The 19,364-nt window shown below is 38.5% G+C and overlaps 1 protein-coding gene across 11 annotated transcripts in view; it reads left to right on the plus strand.

Moving 5' to 3' along the window:
- Nucleotides 1–9,464: 9,464 nt before the first annotated feature.
- The window catches only part of MED8 (mediator subunit 8), an 11,942-nt gene continuing 2,042 nt past the window's right edge, over nt 9,465–19,364 (plus strand). Inside the window, exons 1-12 of one of the 11 annotated variants that reach the window (XM_086665378.1) lie at nt 9,544–9,580; nt 10,074–10,448; nt 10,998–11,054; nt 11,750–12,013; nt 13,090–13,214; nt 14,353–14,477; nt 14,566–14,743; nt 16,591–16,698; nt 16,815–16,879; nt 17,720–18,055; nt 18,703–18,756; nt 18,853–19,029. In XM_086665378.1, the coding sequence (XP_086521504.1) occupies nt 11,778–12,013; nt 13,090–13,214; nt 14,353–14,477; nt 14,566–14,743; nt 16,591–16,698; nt 16,815–16,879; nt 17,720–18,055; nt 18,703–18,756; nt 18,853–19,029 (1,404 nt within the window). In that variant the 5' untranslated portion in view covers nt 9,544–9,580; nt 10,074–10,448; nt 10,998–11,054; nt 11,750–11,777. Of the gene's footprint in view, nt 9,499–9,543; nt 9,581–10,054; nt 10,855–10,908; nt 11,055–11,749; nt 12,014–12,223; nt 12,408–12,510; nt 13,215–14,352; nt 14,478–14,565; nt 14,744–16,590; nt 16,699–16,814; nt 16,880–17,719; nt 18,056–18,702; nt 18,757–18,852; nt 19,030–19,364 lie in introns of those variants that run through there. The other 10 variants (XM_086665379.1, XM_086665386.1, XM_086665380.1 and 7 more) reach the window with 10 other exon arrangements.

Raw genomic sequence — 19,364 nt, forward strand, 5'->3', positions numbered from 1 at the left:
TGGACGCTTGATTAAGTGGGCAATCGAACTATGTGAGCACGACATCACGTACCAACCAAGGACAACGATCAAATCCCAGGTATTAATTGACTTCATTGCTGATTTTACTCCTGACTCCCTAGTGTAGGCCCAAAAGGAATTACTCTGTCTCACTAAGCCAGACCCTCAAAAGTGGACCTTGTCCGTGGACGGGTCAAGTAATATGAGCGGAGCTGGTCTTGACTTCATCCTGACCTCCCTACAGGGGGACGTAGTCCAGCAAACAATCAGGTGTGAATTTAAAGCAACTAACAATGAGGCAGAGTACGAAGCTTTAATTGTAGGTCTGACCTTGACTAAAGAATTGGGGATCCGGAACCTCGATGTAAGGTCCGACTCCCAGTTGGTGGTCAACCAACTCTAAGGTATGTATCAAGCTATGCCCAGAACTGGGAAGGTAAAAGTGCACCAGCAACCTACCGACTTAATCCCAGAATCTCCCCAGAGATCACAGTCGATTACAGATCTTGAAGTGTTTAAGCAAGTTTGGACTTCACGCGTCCAAGGGAGGAAACTTCTCCCAAAAAATCTATCGCATCGGCAGGATATCTACGAAAAATCCTTGAACTTAGGAACTTTCATCTATCTTGGATACGAGATAAACACAAAGGGAAAACTTCCCTCCACGACAATCACCGCCTCCTCTTAAGCCTATAAAAGGCCCCCAAATCGTCCTTCAAAGGATACGATCTATGAACCAGAAAGGATCACAAGAAACTCTGAGTTATCACAACTCGTCCCCAAAAGGATCGATCAATATTCATTCTTTTACTGCAAAGAGCGCCCTGACTGTCTTGACCGTCGGAGCGGTTTTCGAACCCTTTGCAGGTTTTCCCCTCTTTGAGATTAGACGAACAAGAGTAATAAGTAGGAGAAAGGAGTAGGAGAAAGGAGCAGGAGCAGGAGCAAGGAGCAAGAATCTAAGAGCAGGATCGAGGAGCAGGAGCAGGGAAGCAGAGAACTAAAGTTGGAAGCAGAAATACTCTGCAGAATCAAACTTAACCTAACAGAATATTCGATCGTAACAGGAGGTTGTCATGCATCAACTCCCTGTTTCATACTAATATAACGGAAGGCCATTTTTTGACATCAGCAACTCTCACTCGAAGTAATGTCCAAATAATAGCTCGAAAAGGCCCGGGACAAGTCTCAGAAAAAGCCCAAGACTTGGTCCACAAGGCCCTAGACAAGGCACGAACATGGCACGACCCTAGGGCCGGCATGTCCTGGCCCGAGTCTATCTCGGCCAGGATGCGTCCTGGGCATAGGCCAGGAAACTGGTCCTTGCTCCAGACGCGTCTAGTGCAAGACCGGACCTTAATTGGGTGTGTCGGGTGAGTCCGGGACATTCCGAAGCTTCCTCGAGCTTTCCAGATGCGTCTGGTCGCATTTGGGAAGTTCGGGTCTTCCCTGGTCTCGGTCTTCCCTGGAAGCTTTCGAGACGGTCTCGGTCTCCCAGACCAAGACGCGTCTGCTGGAGCCGGTCCGGCCAGGAAGCTTCCCAAGCATCCTGACCGGTGTTTAGGAGTTTATAAAAACTCCAACCGTGCTCCTCCCTTTTTTTTGCAACTTCTAATTGCTTATTTCCAACTTTTAGAACACTTCTAAAACTTACCAAATTTTGTTTTTAAAAACTTCTAAAACTTGAAAAATAACTCTAAATCAAAACCAATTTAGATCAAAATTTGTGTTTTTGAAACCTTTTCAAAGAAATTTTTTGAAAACAACTTGAATAATCTTTGAATCCTATTCAAAATTAATCAAATTTTCATGCCAAAAACACTTTCAGACATAACTATTTATCTAAAATAGCATAGATTGATCCGAAACTTAGTCAAAATTAGCTATGTGCAAGAGGCTCTGAAGCCACTGTTGGGTTATGACTTCTTCTAGTGTTCTTAAGCGGAATCTTAGACATCTAATGTCTAACACTAGTATTCCTAGGATCTCATGCATAAGCTAATAATAACGAACTAAGAAAACTAGTTGTATAAATACCTTTATCGCTAGTTTTCCCTCGAACCTTTCCAATTGCTATTGAGAAGACCAAAAGCTCCAATTGTAGTTCCTCTACTTGGGACACCGAGCAATCACCTTGACCTCCCACCTTGTTGCTAGCTGAAACACCAATGGTGGTTAGATGAACAACACCTTCTTCTTTGACTAGATAGATAGTTGGGGATTATCTCACTTTCTCCTATCTACTTGATGTGGTAGAGTAAGAAAGCTTAATGAGAAATTCCACAACTAATTCAAGTCCCTAAGAGACCTTATATAGAGTTCTAAGTTAGAGTCCAACCCTAATTAAATTCCTAAAAAGTCCCTTTGAATAAGATTAATGAAATAGTGAAAATTAGAAACTAGTTTCTTTTTTTCCCTTTTTCCTTTGTTGTTGATGATGAATAAAATGTCCAGACGTTGACTAATGTCCGGCTTAAGGTACAAGACAACTGAATCCTCGACGATCCGACACATATTCCCCTAATTGGGAGGTCGGCTAGAGGAAACCAGCCCTGTGACGCCCTCGGCATGTACGGATCAGCCCTGGGGTCTCTAAAGGAATGAGGGGTCCACGTAGGTTCGGTCGATGCCTTACGCCCAGAACTGGGTAGGCAGAAGCGCACTAGCAACCTACCGACTTAATCCTGAAATATCTACAAAGATTTCAGTCGGTCACGGATCTCGAAGTGTTTAAGCAAGTTTGGACTTCACTCGTCTAAGGGAGCAAATTTCTCTCAGAAGATCTATCACATCGGTAGGATATCTATGAAAGATCCTTGAACTTAGGAACTTTCATCTATCTCAGATCCGAGATAAAGATAAAGGGAAACTTCCCTCCACGACAATCACCGCCGCCTCTTAAGCCTATACAAGGTCCCCCACATCGTCCTTCACACAAGACACGATCCCTAAACCCTAAAAGATCACAGTTAACTCTGAGTTCGCATAACTCACTCCCAAAAGATCCAATCAACATTTGTTCTTTTACTGCAAAGAACACCCTGACTGTCTTGAGCATCAGAGCGGTTTTCGAACCCTTTGCAGGTTCCCCCCCTTGGGAATCGACGAACAGGAGTTTGGAGATCAGTAGCTTGGAAATTAGGAGCTTGGAGGACGAGAATCAGGAGCAGGAACAAGGAGCAGGAACAAGAAGCAAATGAGACAAAGTACCAGAGTTGGAAGCAGGAATCTTACCCCACATGACAGAATATACCATCATAACGGAGGTTGTCATGCATCAACTCCCTTTTTCATGCTAATATAACGGAAGGCCATTTTTTGACATCAGTAGTTGTAATCGTCCCTTACAAGGGAATGTGACCTGATCTGGCCGACCCCTTTATTGGCAGCCCATATCACATGGTCGGCCATCCTCTTGGGCCCAAAACATCCCTTTGGTGCTCCGACCCAAAATCCCTTCTTTCGGGCCTTTCGTACTATCTTTGTCTAAACTTCTTTTAGGCCTTTGGACATATCTTTATGGGTATTATCATATATGTTCAATCCCTATTGTCATATCTTCTGATCAAGTTGCCACTCTTTCTGTAACCCGTTGTAGGATTCAGACGAACTTAGCCTTCATGATTCGACGATCGTAGTTGGTTTCTAGCTAAACATTACGATCCCTAAATCATCCGAACTTGATGATCTTCTCATCAATTGTCATATTCGACAAATTCCTCGCATTGCATCCTTGGTGGAAGGACATCTCCTTCAAAGCCTAAAGACGTCGTCGGTGCCCACAAAAATATTAACAGGTGAAGGTTCGACTTACGGTCAACGACCCGGTCCACTTGACCCGCGAATTCGATCCCTCACGGGGTTCAGTATATTTTTGCATTCATCAAATGAATAAAGCTTAACTATAGATCTCATGGGATGGATTTATTCTAATAAATGGGGATTTGGACGATTTCTTCATTCTCAGTTAACCCAAACCTCGCTTCAAGTCAATTGGTATTCTTGAAGTAAGCAACTTTCTCTAATTCAACCTTCTCTTTATGATTATATTTCAATCTGGTTGCTCATTTTATTTTGTTTCAACCCAAATGATAGGGTGAGTGAAGTTTATCTTAGAACTTTCAATCATGTGCTCATAAGATTTCTTCATTTGAAAAAGAAATGACTTCTTTTAACAAAATCCTAAAACTATTATATATTGGAATAGTAAAACTCGTGATAGAGATTCAAGTGCATATGACTTTGTTATAGGAGATCTCCGATGTTATTTTCAAAGGAGATGTCCTTCAAACAAAGATGCAATGCGAGCAATTTGTCAGATAGGATAACTGATGAAGAAGATCGTGAAGTCCGGACGATTTAGGAATCGTAATTTTTAGTTAGAAACATTATGATCGACGGATCACTAGGCGATTCGCGACTAACTTCGTCTCGGTCCTACATCGGGTTGCACCGAGGAGTCGATTTGACCGGAAGATATGACTAGAGGGATGAGACATAAAAGTATGGATTAGATCCATAATATGTCCAAAAACCGAAAGGCAAAGATAGTACAAAGGCCAAAACTTAAGGGGTTTTCGGTCGGGCATTTAAGGCCCATTAGTAGGCCGACCAAGGCATAGTCGACCACGCTAGTAAGGGTCGACCCGACCTAGCCCTTTAGGGCATAGGGTGGCCAACCACATTTTAAGGAATAAGAGTTCTTATTTTCAGAAAATCCTAAGTTTGTTTCTATTTTGGGTTTTAGGAATCCTAATTAGGGTTGGACTCTAACTTTAGGCATTTTATGTAAGGGTCTCATTAGAACAGAATTAGGTGTGGAAAATTCTCAAAGAGATTTCTGACTCTACAACATCAAGTAGAGAAAGAAAGAGATAATAGTTTCTAACTATCTATCTAGTCTAAAGTAGAAGGTTTTCTTTATCTAACCACCGTGGAGTTCTAGCAAATTTTAAGGTGGGAGATCAATTTGATTGATCGGGTGTCTCTAGTAGAGGAGATACAATTGGAGTTCTTTGTCTTCGAGAAAGCAATCTATTTAGTTTGTGGGAAATAACGATTAAGGTATAATCTCTAACTTAGTTCATATTTAGCTTATGCATGAGATCCTTGGGATACTAGTGTTAACCATTAGATGTCCGAGACTCCGCTTAGAACACTAGGAGACACCATAACCCCAACAATTTTAAGTTAGGACTTTAGGTTCACAAGATACTCTTTTTTGAATGATTCATTGGCGGAATCTTTGTGATGGTCATTTACTTAATAATCTCTGCTTGTATTTGCTTAAATTTTTCGTTCTCTTCAATTTCAGAGCATTGGGTGTTTGGTATAGATAGCATTTGCTCCTTGCCTGTAGGTAGAATTTTTTCAGTACTTTTTTGTCTGAGTTTGCGTCTATAATGAACTGATAAAATTACTCTAAGAAATGCTTATGATGGGGTAGAACGAATGGTCCTTTTAGTTTTTGGTTACCCATTTTTTTGATATATTCCTGGTAATTTTTTTCCTCCCAGTGATTTCTAAAGATTCCGAGGTTGGGTCTCATCTTTTCCTCCATGTGGTATGTGATATGAAGATATCTTCGAACATGAATAAGGATTAGGTCAGTAGCTTCAAGTAAAAACGAGGTTGTATTATTATCAGAAGCTACATATATGTTCTTATACTTTTAAATTTTATTTATACAACGGTCATACAAAATGTCTTCGGGAGTCACGTAAAGACGATCCTGGGGTTTGATGTTGCTCTCTTCTTCTACTAGCTAGATCATTCTCATATAAAATAATCTTTATGTAAAACAATATTCTGAAGAACTTGGTTTGAATTTAAATAAATTCGGCTGTTCCTTGAACGAGGTTAGAAGTTTTAGAATCATGTTATTTTTGTGAGCATGTAGGAATTATTTAATTGTTAAATATATCAAAGCATTGTAGGAGTATGGATTATTCGAGTATTATTTAAGTCTTGTCTTACTCTATCCATCCCCACAAAGAAGCAAATGTTACAAACTACTTAAATTACTTTGATTGATAAAAACTTCCAAAATCGTAAAGCAACAGATCTATTATTTCCTCTTAATAATTGGGGTAACAAGGAAAAAAGAGAAGTGAACTGACAATTTCTAAGACGAGTTTCAATTAAGTTTGAGAAATCTAAATTGATAGAACCAAATTAGGGATTAAATTACAAGAGAGAAGAGTACCATTTAGGGGTGGTATTAGTACGAGCATTAACGTTGAAATCTTCAAGGATACGAGATATAGCTTTGTAAAGTCCAATAGCTCGAGTCTTGACAGATTGAAGATTAAGTTGTTGTTGAACCGCTGAATTCAATCTTTCAACCACCACTTGATGTTGTTGTTGTGCTTGAATCTGAGACTGATCTTGACCTAGTAGTATCAATTCGACTCCACCTACCGCTCCTTCCATGGTTATGGATATGGTCATGAGTTCTCCTTCTTCTGTAATTTGAGGAACAACAAAATAAAAATTGATCAGAAATTTATTTTTACACTTGGGTAGTTGTCTTCGAATCTAGATTTCTGGGTGGAGCACACTGGGACGGAAAATCTTCCCCGCCCTAATTATCACTCTTTCCGGTTTAACTTTAGGTCCGTTCGATACGTTTTGAAAATATTTTGTGCATTGACAACGGGTAGCTCTATTAATAAGTGCATATACTCTGCAATGTAGAGGTCCCAGGTTTGCTCTCACGGAAATGCAAATCGGAGAGTATTGAAGTTGAATATAAATAAAAATAATTTGGGCTTTAGGTCAGTAACATTTCGACACTTATCGTGATGGAAAGAAAACAATCATATTCACATTAGAGAAGTGCCTTAAAATGAAGCATAATATTGTTGGATGTGTGCCTTTGGAAAGTCCCATCTCTCGCGAATTGATTTTTAGAGGGAGATACCATGGAGACTCAATGGCAATGAACTTCCTTAATCAAACCTTCTTTTATCTTTATCCGACTCTTATTCTGCCACATTATTACCAATTGAAACATTCATCATCTCTTTCATTCTTATCGGTCTCTTGCTTTGAATCTTAATTAACCTCATGAAATGTCCTACTATTACCACCTAGAGTTGAATTTGTAAAGATGGTTATTTGAACTCCTTCACTGTTCAGATTATTGCTTGTATGTGATCGGATGAATCAATTATATGACGGTTAATTAAATCAAATCTTGAACCGATATAAATTTAGGGTTTAATTGAATCCAGTTCCAGGAGAATCAACCATTAAATGTGGCTAGAGATTGAGAGGGGAGCTGAGTTTTAGAGAGAACCAGGGAGGAGAAAGGGAGTGGGTCAATTTAGAGGGTGGGAAATCCATTTGCGCATCTTTTTTGTTGGAAATTTTTGAAACTTAATTTTTAACCCTTTTTTTTCAAAAAAAAAAGACTTTCTCACCATTTTTGCCTAGACAAATAGAAACTTGATTTTCCAACGAAAATCGATTTTCTCACATGACTTTCTTACGTATCAAACGAACCCTTAAATGATCTAACCTTCCTAATGAGGGTTCCTTATTGCATGTCTTGTTTTCGCCATATCTCCTAAATTCAAGCTATCTTGAAATTTATGACGCACTAATGAAGGTGGTGCAAAGGCGGAGCCTAGTCCCAATTAGCTCTTCCACCACTGCCAACACTCTGAGAGGCATAGTATTTAACAAACGAACTCCTCAGTGGAGAGGAATAGGCTCTGGTAGACACACCCGTCAGTAGAAAGACAAGCTAGGTTAGCATAGGTTCTTCGATTGAGTCTCCAACTTAGCATGGGTCCCTTCAGTAATTAAAAAAAAGGTCATAATTGTTCCACCAGTAATAAATGTAGAGGACAACGAACGCCATGAAGAGGAATCCAAGTCCATGAGACACGTATGAATGTGAAATTCTGGAAAAAAAGTTAAAACCTAAAGAATAGGGAAACAAATGTCATGATAAGGAAAAGAAAATACTCAAGGATATTTATAGGGAAATGAGTCCCACGTTCGGAGGCATCGATTTGATGGAATAATTTTGCACCCGGAAGGCACGATGACTCAAGCGCGGGCATTAAATGAAAGATTGTCTGAGAGAATATCTTTGGGTTGACTGACACACAGTTCGATCCATCAAAATATGGATAGACACAAAGAATAAGAGATTCACCCTATAGAAGAGGGGTACATGAATCGCTAATAAAAGCGTGTCGACCAGAGTACGAGTGCTCTGCCTTGGATAAAAACCAAAAACGAACTAGCAGGGTAATACCACCAGCTCTGCCTAAGGTATGACTTACCTCTTTACTCATTAGCATCTGTTCATTCTGCTAAGGAGGGGGCTCATGTTGAGCCAAATTATTGGTCAACCTTGACTACTCTTATACTCATTAGCATCTGTTTATTCTGCTAAGGAGGGGGCTCATGTTGAGCCAAATTATTGGTCAACCTTGACTACTCAAAGAAGCCAACTGATTGGCGTGGCCGACACATGTCTGATTCATGAATACGTACAAGAAAGACCTTGACAAAACCAACAAAAGAGTGGACTTGGAAGAACTCTATCACCTGAGCACTAACACACGTAGTGGTGGGAAAAAAGATCCGGAAGAACGCTATCCGACTTGTTCGTCCGAGAAAATAAAAGGCCTGCGGGCACCCGACGGTCAAAACGATCACTACCCGGCCTGAAAGAGTAGGTGGGCCGGTCTCGGTCAAAATTTCATGTCGGGAGACCACCCGCTGGCCGACCGTTTCAAATTGACCAACTGAGTGACCGACTCATATGACCGTTGGAACAACCCGATAACACCGACCGAATGACCCGCCCACATTTTCAGAGGATATGGACCATTGGAGTTCCTAAATATAAGATATCCCTTGGATCTTAAAGCTAACTTTATAAATACCCCTAGGCCATGTTTGGCGTGCGGGAATCGCATGGAAATGGAATGTGATTCTTGGGAATCACAATCCTGATTATTGTTTGACTCGCGAGAGGGGGTGGGTTTGTGATTCCCATTCCCGGGAATGCTTTCTTTTAATATTTATGGACAAATTATTCTTAATAAAAATTTAGAATGACTATTATTAAAATCGCCCTCCACATAATATCACAACTAAAAAAAAATTAAAATTCTATGTTTAGCCACCATCATAGCAACTCTTTCTCTCGCTCGAACGTAACTTCGCCTCCCTCTCTCCAGTTTTTTTCCTCTTCTCTTGTTCTGTTTTCATTCCAATCGATTTCATAATGTTTAAAACGAAAAGTTTTTAGTCAAGACCTTTATTTATTTTAAACTGAACAATCATGAGAATTGATTTATGTAACAAAGTTGACGTTTCAATTATGTAGTTTAAGGATATAATAGGACTTTTACAAAAAATTGTATTCCGATTCCTAAACGAACTAAACACCAAGTTATGAATCTGTCGGGAATCGAATTGCTATTCATGGTCAAACTAAACATCAAACTGAATGATCTGATTCTCAAGAATCGCGTTACTGGAATGCAATTTCCAAGAATCACATTCCATTCCCGCGCGCCAAACATGGCCCTAAGGCATGCGAGTTATCTTTTCCATCTCTTTTCAATTTGGCCAGCGCTTTGGGGAAAGCAAAATAGTTTCTGGGGTGTGAAGGTTTGGTAAAAAATTAGTCAATTTTGGTTGACAATTTTATTTTGTAAGTTGTTAGAGGGAAATAAAAATAAAAATAAAAATAAAAATAAAAAACCCTCCACCTCACCTCACTCTCTCTCCACCTCACCTCTCTCTCTCCACCTCATCTTCTCTCTCCCCACCACTCTCTCTCTCTCTTCTCCGACTAGGTCGCTGGAGTTTCTAGAGAGAGAGAGTGAGTGATTTTTTTTTTGTTTGTTTTTCATGGTCGCCGCCCGGAAAATTTTCGGCCGGCGACCTAGTCGGAGAAGAGAGAGAGTGAGGTGAGGTGGAGGGTTTTTTATTTTTATTTTGAAACATATTCCCCATAAAATATATCTCCCCGGAATTTTTTTAAAATTTTGCATATTCCCTTTAAAATTTTACACCCCCGCAGACTATTTAGCTTTCCCCACAGCGCTGGCCTTCAATTTTTGCCTTAATTTATTTAGAGCTTCCTCTACCCAACTTTCTCATCGTTTCAACAAAAAAAAAACTTTCTTTCTCATCTTCCGTTCTTCACAACTGCACCTCCGGCCTCCGAGTCGGCAACCTCCCTAGTCCCTAACAGTTCTTGAAGTTGGAAGGTTTGTCTAACACTCTAAGTCTCTAACATTCTCTTTTATGGATTCATAGTTTCATACTAATAGTGACTTCTGGTTTCGATTCATACTTCTGGTTTCGATTCATTTCGATTCATACTTCTGGTTTGATTCATGTTTTTCTGAGGGATGGTTCACATTGTTCCTGTTGATTTGACTTTCGAAGGTTGTTTCACAAATACATCGAAGGTTTGGTTTCGATTCATACTAATGTTTTTTTCTTTATTTTATCTTTAATAACAAAAATTTCGATTCACTATAGTACTGCTCTTCCAGTTTTGTATCAGCTGTTCCAATACAAAAAATTTGTATCTTCATCATCACCTGTCATTTTTAGTTACCCACAGAGTGTTTGAACTTTTTGAAATTAGGGTTTTGGGAGTTCAATGGTTACTTAGATAGTTGTCTTGTTCTACACTTCTACCAGTGTCTTGTTTAGTTTTTGTAGTGACGACTCAATCTTCTATAAGTAGTAAGTACACACAGATCACAGAAGCATTGATGCCCTCATTTTTGTTCTAATATGATCAAATAAGCATGTGACTTACCAAACTAATGATCTTATGATTCTTATTACATAAATCTCTTAAAATTAGTATTACATTATATTTCAAGGCCATGTATATCGCCAAACTAATGATCTTATTAGTAGTCTTGTCCATAACTGAGTACTTGTTAATATTTTGATTATATTTTGTTATATACTTGTTAATATTCTGATTTGATTATGTACTGCAGGTATTTGGTCGATTCAATCTCGACTGATTTGAACACAGGAACAAATTTAATCCGAGGGTTTGTTCTGAAATCCTATACATATTTATGTGTCTTACTCTCTTTACCGCTCGAAAATCTAAATGTTGCAATGCTGGTAGTATATTGTTCTCCTAGTTTGTTTGAATTGTTATATTGTTCCCCTGTCATGATTGGTTTCGTGTGAGCCAACTTTAAGTGGATAAACTTTTAGTGGTGGCGTTTTTTAGAGGAGGATTAATAGAGGTAGACGTGATCCTATTTTAGCAGCTTTAGAGGAGCTTTCCAGGTATAAGTCTGAACCTAAACCTTTTGTTGATTATATGGAGAAATTTGATATACTTATTTGGTGGAAAGATAATGAGAAAAGGTATCCCATTTTATCTACTATTGCACGGGATGTGCTTGTTGTTCTTGTGTCAACAGTTGCTTCTAAATCAGCGTTTTCTATAGGAAAACGAATATTAGAGGATTATCGTAGGTCTTTAACTCCTAAAATGCTAAAAATTTGTGTTGTGTTGAAAGATTGGTATAAGTCTAAGTTCAAACAAATTCTTACACCATTTGATCCACTTATTGATGATCTTGATGCTGTACTTGATGATATTATAAGTGCTACTACGGCGGCTACAGCTGCCGCTCCTCCATCTACTTGATACTTTCAGTTTGATGTGGTAAGTGCTTGAATTTTTGATCCATTTCTGCTTAAGTTTTTTCAATTGTTCCTCAAATTGCAGAAAAGAACTCATAACCATATCCATAACCATGGAAGGAGCGGTAGGTGGAGTGGGATTAATACTACCAGGTCAAGATCAGTCTCAGATTCAAGCACAACAACAACAACAACAACATCAAGTGGTGGTTGAAAGATTGAATCCAGCGGTTCAACAACAACTCAATCTTCAATCTGTCAAGACTCGAGCTACTGGACTTTACAAAGCTATATCTCGTATCCTTGAAGATTTCGACGTTTATGCTCGTACTAATACCACCCCTAAATGGTACGGCTCTCTCTTGTAATTTAATCCCTAATTTGGTTCTATCGATTTAGATTTCTCAAACTTAATTGAAACTCGTCTTAGAAATTGTACCCATCAAACTTAAGTTTCAGTTCTTTTACAGATCAGCTTGATCTTTTGTAATATGGGCCGGAAGTAGATATTAAGCTTTATGAATCGAAATTGATTATACCCAAACTAACATTGTTTCAGATTACTTTGCTAATTAGGTTTAAAGTTTTGGACAAAGGGTTTAAAGTTCTGTAATTTCATCCCTAACTGGCATATTCTCACATTGTCAAATTACTTCGCAACCCTCTCCCCCTCTCTCTGTCTCTTTGTGTCTCTCTCTCTCTATCTCTCTCTCACGCACGCACACACACACAAGCACACACGCGCACAAACACACACACACAAGCACACACGCACACACGCACAGATGCACACACACAAGCACACACGCGCACAAACACACACACACACACGCACACACACACAAGCACACACGCGCACAAACACACACACACACAAGCACACACGCACACACGCACAGATGCACACACACACACATAGAGATGCACACACGCACACGCACACACACACACACATTGTTAATCAACTGATTCTATTGTTGTATAGGATTCTAAAGGTGAAAGTTGATCTGCTACTTCATTCAGGGATTCATGATCCTCTTTTACGGGTCTAGCCAAACAAAGGGGTTTGGTTTTGCAATTTAACAACTCGATCGTTAAGACTCAAATAAAACATGATAGACGTTAGACCTTATGAAGACTATCATGCCGTATGTTTTGTATGCGAAAATGAATAGGCAGTGTTTGCTTGGATAACCTTGTAAAAAATATGTTTGCTTTGCATATTTATTGTTGATTCTCCGTTTTCCCTTTCTCCTTGGCTTCTGTCAACAGTTTAGTTTTGTTAGATTTGCTTTATCTTTGTTGGTATAGCCTGAAACCTATCTTCTTCTGTTTTTCTTATATTTGTTTCTAGGTTTCTTTTATTATCTCCAATATGCTTTTGGTAAATTGAAATTGGATTAATTTTGTCTTTGAAAATACAAGGCAAGAGATATTATCGCAATATTCGATGGTGAACCTCGAGCTTTACAGCATTATGGAAGACGTAAAGAATGTGTCAAAAGCATTTGTTGTTCATCCAAAGAATGTAAATGCAGAGAATGCAACAAGTATGTTATTTTTTCTCCTTTTTGACTCAATTATTCAGTTTTCATATAGATCTGTTAATATAAATAAATAAATAATCTTGGACTTAGTTTTAGCCTTTGTTTTCTCCTCTCAATGTTGAGCAGTCATTTTTAGATGTCTATCTAGGATAGGAATATTGGGTAACTAGGTGTTTTAAAGTGGGTAAGATTATCCACTAGTTAAAATAATAACTTAACTCTGATTTGTGTAGCCCATTATGGTTGTTCATTCATTCTTTAAAAGTTAAAACATCATTTGATAAATTTGGGCGCCTAGGAGTGACACTGTTTTTAGAGAATCAGATGATAGTGGACCAGTGGGGAAAGGGGAGAGGTGTTGTTGGTAAGTCAGATAAGAGGATATGCAAGATCATGGAGCGAGGAGATTCCATGGATAAAGGCGAGAGTTGTTATTGTAGGGGGTAAAAATGTTAAGAGGGGGAAGATTGGCTGGATCAGAAAATGAGGGAGTTGACAATCAGATATAGTCAAGGCAATTGGAACGGCTTCTTATGCTGCCACGACCTTTTTAGCTCATGGGTTTTGGTCAAGCGTAATGCACGAAGCCTCCCAAAGGTGTTCCTCACAAAGTTCCAAAGACAACCCAAAAGAGCCAGGATTATCTTCTTTGAGATGAAATGTTGAAAACATCAAAAGTCTGAATGATGATAAGCTATTAGGTTTAACCAATTTTCGCTGGTGGAAGTTTTGTAGTTGTTTAGAAAGATCAACATGGTGGGGAATAATCAGCTGGCTATCTTACATATTTTAGTTGAGATGGCACTCTTCTATTCCCAACTTCTTTCGGTGCTTTCTCCTCTGACATATTTCTAGTTCATCCTAATACTCCAATGAGCTTTCAACAAGTGCCAAAGAGCGGTCTGTTCTTTCACATTTCTGTTTTCTATTTAAAGAGTAGGGACATGCATTTTTCGTAGGAAGTATATTTCTTTAGTCATGGATGAGTTTGAAAAGAAAAATGGTAGAGTTTTAAGTTGGAGCTTTGGGTATCCATAGTTTCCGATAAACGTAATACGGGGGGTTAATCTCTCATTTGTTATGTTGCTTACACGCGTGGAGTGATATAATGGCTTATCTTTTTATGCTCCCATTATTTCAGTTTTGCCAGTGATGTTGTCCTCGAAACTATTGCCGGAGATGGAAGTAGAAGACAACTCTAAGAGAGAACAGCTACTGCAAGGGATGCAAAACCTCCCTGTTTCCGCACAATATGAAAAGTTAAAGGCATGACATAGTTTAGTGAACATCTGGTCTTCTTGCTTTTCTTAAATGCATTCTTGAATTCAGATTTGAGCTTATTTCAATTTGGCAGGCCAGAATCGATATGATAGGAGCAGCTTGCGAAAGTGCTGAAAAGATAATAGCTGATACGCGAAAGGCTTATGGTCTGGGTACTCGTCAAGGGCCCACACTTTTTCCAACTATAGACAAAGTTCAAGCTGCAAAAATTCAAGACCAGGAGAATTTACTCCGAGCAGCAGTAAATTCTGGTGAAACTTTACATTTGAGATCTTAATCATTCGATGTTATCTAGCTACATTAAATTATTACCGCATTACATAGTGTTATGCTCCGAATAAAAAGAATATCACATGATATACCACACTTAATTAGTTAATGATGACAATGGTTTCATTTATGAGACAAATCGAGAATAATAATGTTGGAGCTTAGTTTTTCCGCATGACAGTGTATTTAATTGTTAAATATATCAAGGCATTGTAGGAGTATTAATTATTCGAGTATTATTCAAGTCTTGTCTTACTTTATCCATCCCCACAAAGAAGCAAATGTTACAAACTACTTAAATTATTTTGATTGATAAAAACTTCCAAAATCGTAAAGCAACAGATCCATTATTTCCTCTTAATAATTGGGGTAACAAGGAAAAAAGAGATGTGAACTGACAATGAGAACCAAAAAGAATATCATAGGAAGAGCTAGCCAGTTGTGAATGATGAGAAAGAGATTAATAACTGCCTCTAGATTGGGTTTCCAGATGGGTGTATGATGCAGGGGCAACCTTCAGACAAACATGATGCTTTAAAAAGCGGCGCCGCTTACACACTAGGCGCCAAGTTACTGCTCGACCAGGACTCGGAGTCCTAGTCGATCCAGCAACCGAGTTAGCTGGCATGGGCATGTAAGAAGCCTTAAGGGGAAGTAGGCTTGTCAAAGCAATAAGGCTTTATTTTGGGAAGTTTTAGGTGGTTTTTATTAGTAAATCAACAGTTATTATTTAGGTATCCATTTATTTTGTTCCAGTTACTTGTAACTTGGTTATTTAGGTTTGGGTAAACAAAGTAACTAAGTTAGGTAAGAGTATGATGTTTTTGGATAGAGTTTGGGGTGAATCAGGACTCTTAAATAGAAAGCTTCCCACTAAAGCTAATCACACAAGGCCTATAAATAGGCAAATTCCCGTAAATTCTTATCTCTTGACTCAATGGAAGGTTAAGTTGCTGAATGCTGATTATGTCTTATCTCTATCGTTCTTTATGCTTTCATGCTTATTTATCATGCTTTCGAGATGTTAAATCTAGTTATAGTATAATCTTAGGCTTCTGCTGTGCCAATTAATGTTAATTTACCGGCATGATGTGTAAACTCTAAAGAGAGCATGGCTGCTTAATTTAGCACCTGCTTGTTATGTAAACCATTAAGACAGTATTTATCTCGATTACAGTTTTTCCATATAGAGTTGCTGTGAAAAACCAAAATGATTGAATGATTGAATGATTAAATGATATAATAACATATTAACATATACATCAATTAAGGAAAGAAAATAAAGTAGACAAGTTGTTTATAGTAAGTCAATATGTAATATACACTCGTAAGATACAGAAGACTTGAGTATTAAAAGTTAAATCTTAAAAATCTTGCTCAAGTAATCCGATGGAAAAGGTACATGTTTGAGAGGGAGGTGAGAGGTTAGAGCCACGTAAAAGAAGAGCGGTCAATTATCATATATTAGTGATAAGATATAGTTTAGACTTTAGAGGTTAACTGTCTTATCTGACCTGAAAGGCTATGATCCTATGACTGAGTTCAATCCAAGAGATACATTTGCCATTACCCTTGTTTAAAGTAAGTGAACAACTAGAAAGTGCTGACTAACTCTAAGATACCTCAATATGATAGGCTCATATCAGGTAACTTGGTTCCTAACGGCATGCAACCAAATAAGTAATAATATGCTGTTTATCTAATGCAAAGGACTTATTTTTGCATTCTTGTTCTCTTCACTCATGCTAATTATCCACAGAGGTCAGTATTATGGGGGATGAAATGGGTCCTACGCTATATCTTACCAGAAACTATTTTGTATATTCAGGATTACGAATGCAAGTAGATCAGAGGCAGTTTCCAGCTTCCCTTCCTATGCATCTCGTGGACGTGCTCACTCCTGGAGACAGTGGACAGAGTTTCTCTGATGGTTCTGGTATAAGTGCTATCATCTCGTGGTTACACATATGTCAATGTTTAACTAAACTCTTAGCAAAATTGGTGCATGATGTCATGATGACATTCAGATGTTTATCTTGAATATGTTCACAGGCATGTACCAAAAGAATACGCCACCCTTGCCATCTAACAATGTTAACAGTCAAGGAACTGCTCAGGTTAGGCTTTAATGTATTTTTCTGGTGCTTTATTTTTAACCTATTTATTCATAACGTTACTTTTATCGTTGTCTCTGTGTAGGTTGCTAGATGTGCCTTTCTAGTAGTTCATTGTGATTTTCTTGTTTTTAATTTCTCAACTGATGACGAAGCATAAACCTGCATTTTCAGAGTTACTTTAGTTCTTACAGATGCTCTTTATTTTGGTTTTGTCAACTGCTGCTAATGAATCCTCTGTATACATAGAAACTTTAACAAGCTTTACTAAATTGTGTACACTATATAGCTAAGTCAGGACCAATCAAACTAGTTGCCAATATAATGGGGAACTTGACTTGCGTAAAGTTCACATAAATTGGTTTTTCAAGATTTCAAATGAGAGTAGCTAGTTCAATTGTCTAGGATTGACCAATGGCAATGGTAGTCGATGTAGAGAATACATTTTTGTTTAGAAACTTTGGTTGGTGATGGCTTTGCGAACTTTTCATCTTCTGGACGGCTTGACACTTACAGTTTGTATTACATGTTAGTTTACTCGCTTAATGCTTGGTTTGCTTGCTTGCTTCTCGTTGTATGTTGAATTTTTGTTCTAACCTGCACAAGACATCACACATAGCATGAGAAGATATCCTGCATATTTGTCGAATAAAGTATGAACTACAAGCAGGAAAAGAAAACAGAGGAAGCGTAGTTGTAAATAACCTGCAATCAAGTAGTTTGATCAGTTACCACTCAGAAGAACATAGAGCTCTAGAGTGCTATTAGGTTGAGAAACTATGAAGAGAAGTTTTATTTTAGGATGCGGCATCAAATTGTTCCTAATTTGTTAACTTCATGCAGGCTGCAGGAGCACAACACCTAGGAAGGTCAATCCCGTCCCCTTCTGGTGCTAGTGGGGTCGCTTCTTTTGATAATACATCCCCATCACCACTTCCATATGCTAACTCACCTAGATCTGGCACAAACATAATGAACACACCCTCTCCTCAACAACAAACACAACAGCAGCAACAGCAACAACAACACCAGCAACAGCAGCAGCAGCAACAACAGCAACTGCAACAACAACAGCATCTGCAGCAAAGACAGAATAGGATGCCATCGGTATCTCACCAGCAACAACTCCTTGCTCAACAAGCATTCAGACAGTCTTCGGCAGCAGGTGGACTGGGACAGGTGCAGTTCATGTAAAAATAGAGCCTTTTTGAAAGGCGAGGCATCAAACACACCCCCTTTGACAATATAGGCCGTAGTATACCACATATTGAACATGTTAGCATACATCGTCCAGGTACCCTTACTGCAGACCGAAGCGATTCACTTCTTTGTCACATCATACACATATTTTCTTATTTTAGTTATTACGTCCCTTATTTCTACATGTTCGTTTTAATCAATTTTTTTTAGGATAACAGTAGCTACATTTTACACGAATGACATTACGTAAAAGTTCTATCTTGTCATCCTTACACAAGTATGTACAATTACACCCAAGTGGGACAAGTGCAAGAACTCATGTTAGATTCACTAAAAAGTGACGGTAAGTACAAAATTATATCTAAACTCATTGTATCTTTATCCAACAAGGTAAAAGAGAACAGCAAGAAAGTACCATCCATGTTACATAGCTTTCAAAGCATGATGTTAGTGTGGCAAAAGATTATTCGATCAATTACCATCTAATGCTTGTGTCATATTAGAAGTTCAAACCTTACGTGTGAACTTCGTTCCCGTTTGTAGTCTCAATGCCTCACACCTCCTACCTCCCAAAAGCAAAGCCATTAAGTTGCATTTAACAACTTCGTTTTATTTTTTGTTCGCAGACCCAGCTATCACAGCTACATGATTTTCAAGGCCAGAGTCAGAAATTTCAAACAGTGAGTGAACAATTAACCTGTTAGCAACTATGTATTGCTTCATTTACGAATTTGGTGCAACTAAGAAGCATGATTTACCTTCTACGAGGACAATAGCAGATGCAATATTCTCAGATAGCAAACCAGCTCCAGAATAGACAACTGCAGTCTGGGCACATTGGGCAAACTCAACTCAACCAAGGAAATCCGCTACGGAATCATTTAAGCCAACTTGCTGGAAATCCAAATTCTGCATTGTTCACTGCTGCTCAATCATCACCGAACTCACAGATGGTACACCTTTTACTTTTCCATTTTCTCTTTATCCTGGCTATACATTTCTTTCAAATTTTCATTTCAGCACTGGTTACAGTTCTATAAAGAGCAATCATTTCGACTGTGGAAGATACTTAAGAGTAAAGTAGGAATTATTTTTTTGTTTATAGGTGAGTGGTTGAAGGTGAACGTTGTGAAATATGATTGTACCAGTCCCCTACCTAATAAAGAACTAAACAAAAAACTGAGATGTGTTATTCCCTGTATAATAAGCAGTAAAAAGGTCAAGCCTTCGTGCTTGTCTTTTTCGTAAGAGAATAGGGATGCCACTCAAACCCCATTACTTTAAAATA

Source organism: Eschscholzia californica, unplaced genomic scaffold (genome assembly GCF_041429995.1).
Source record: "Eschscholzia californica isolate CP2 unplaced genomic scaffold, dmEscCali1.0.p SCAF_3, whole genome shotgun sequence".
NCBI lineage: Eukaryota > Viridiplantae > Streptophyta > Magnoliopsida > Ranunculales > Papaveraceae > Eschscholzia > Eschscholzia californica.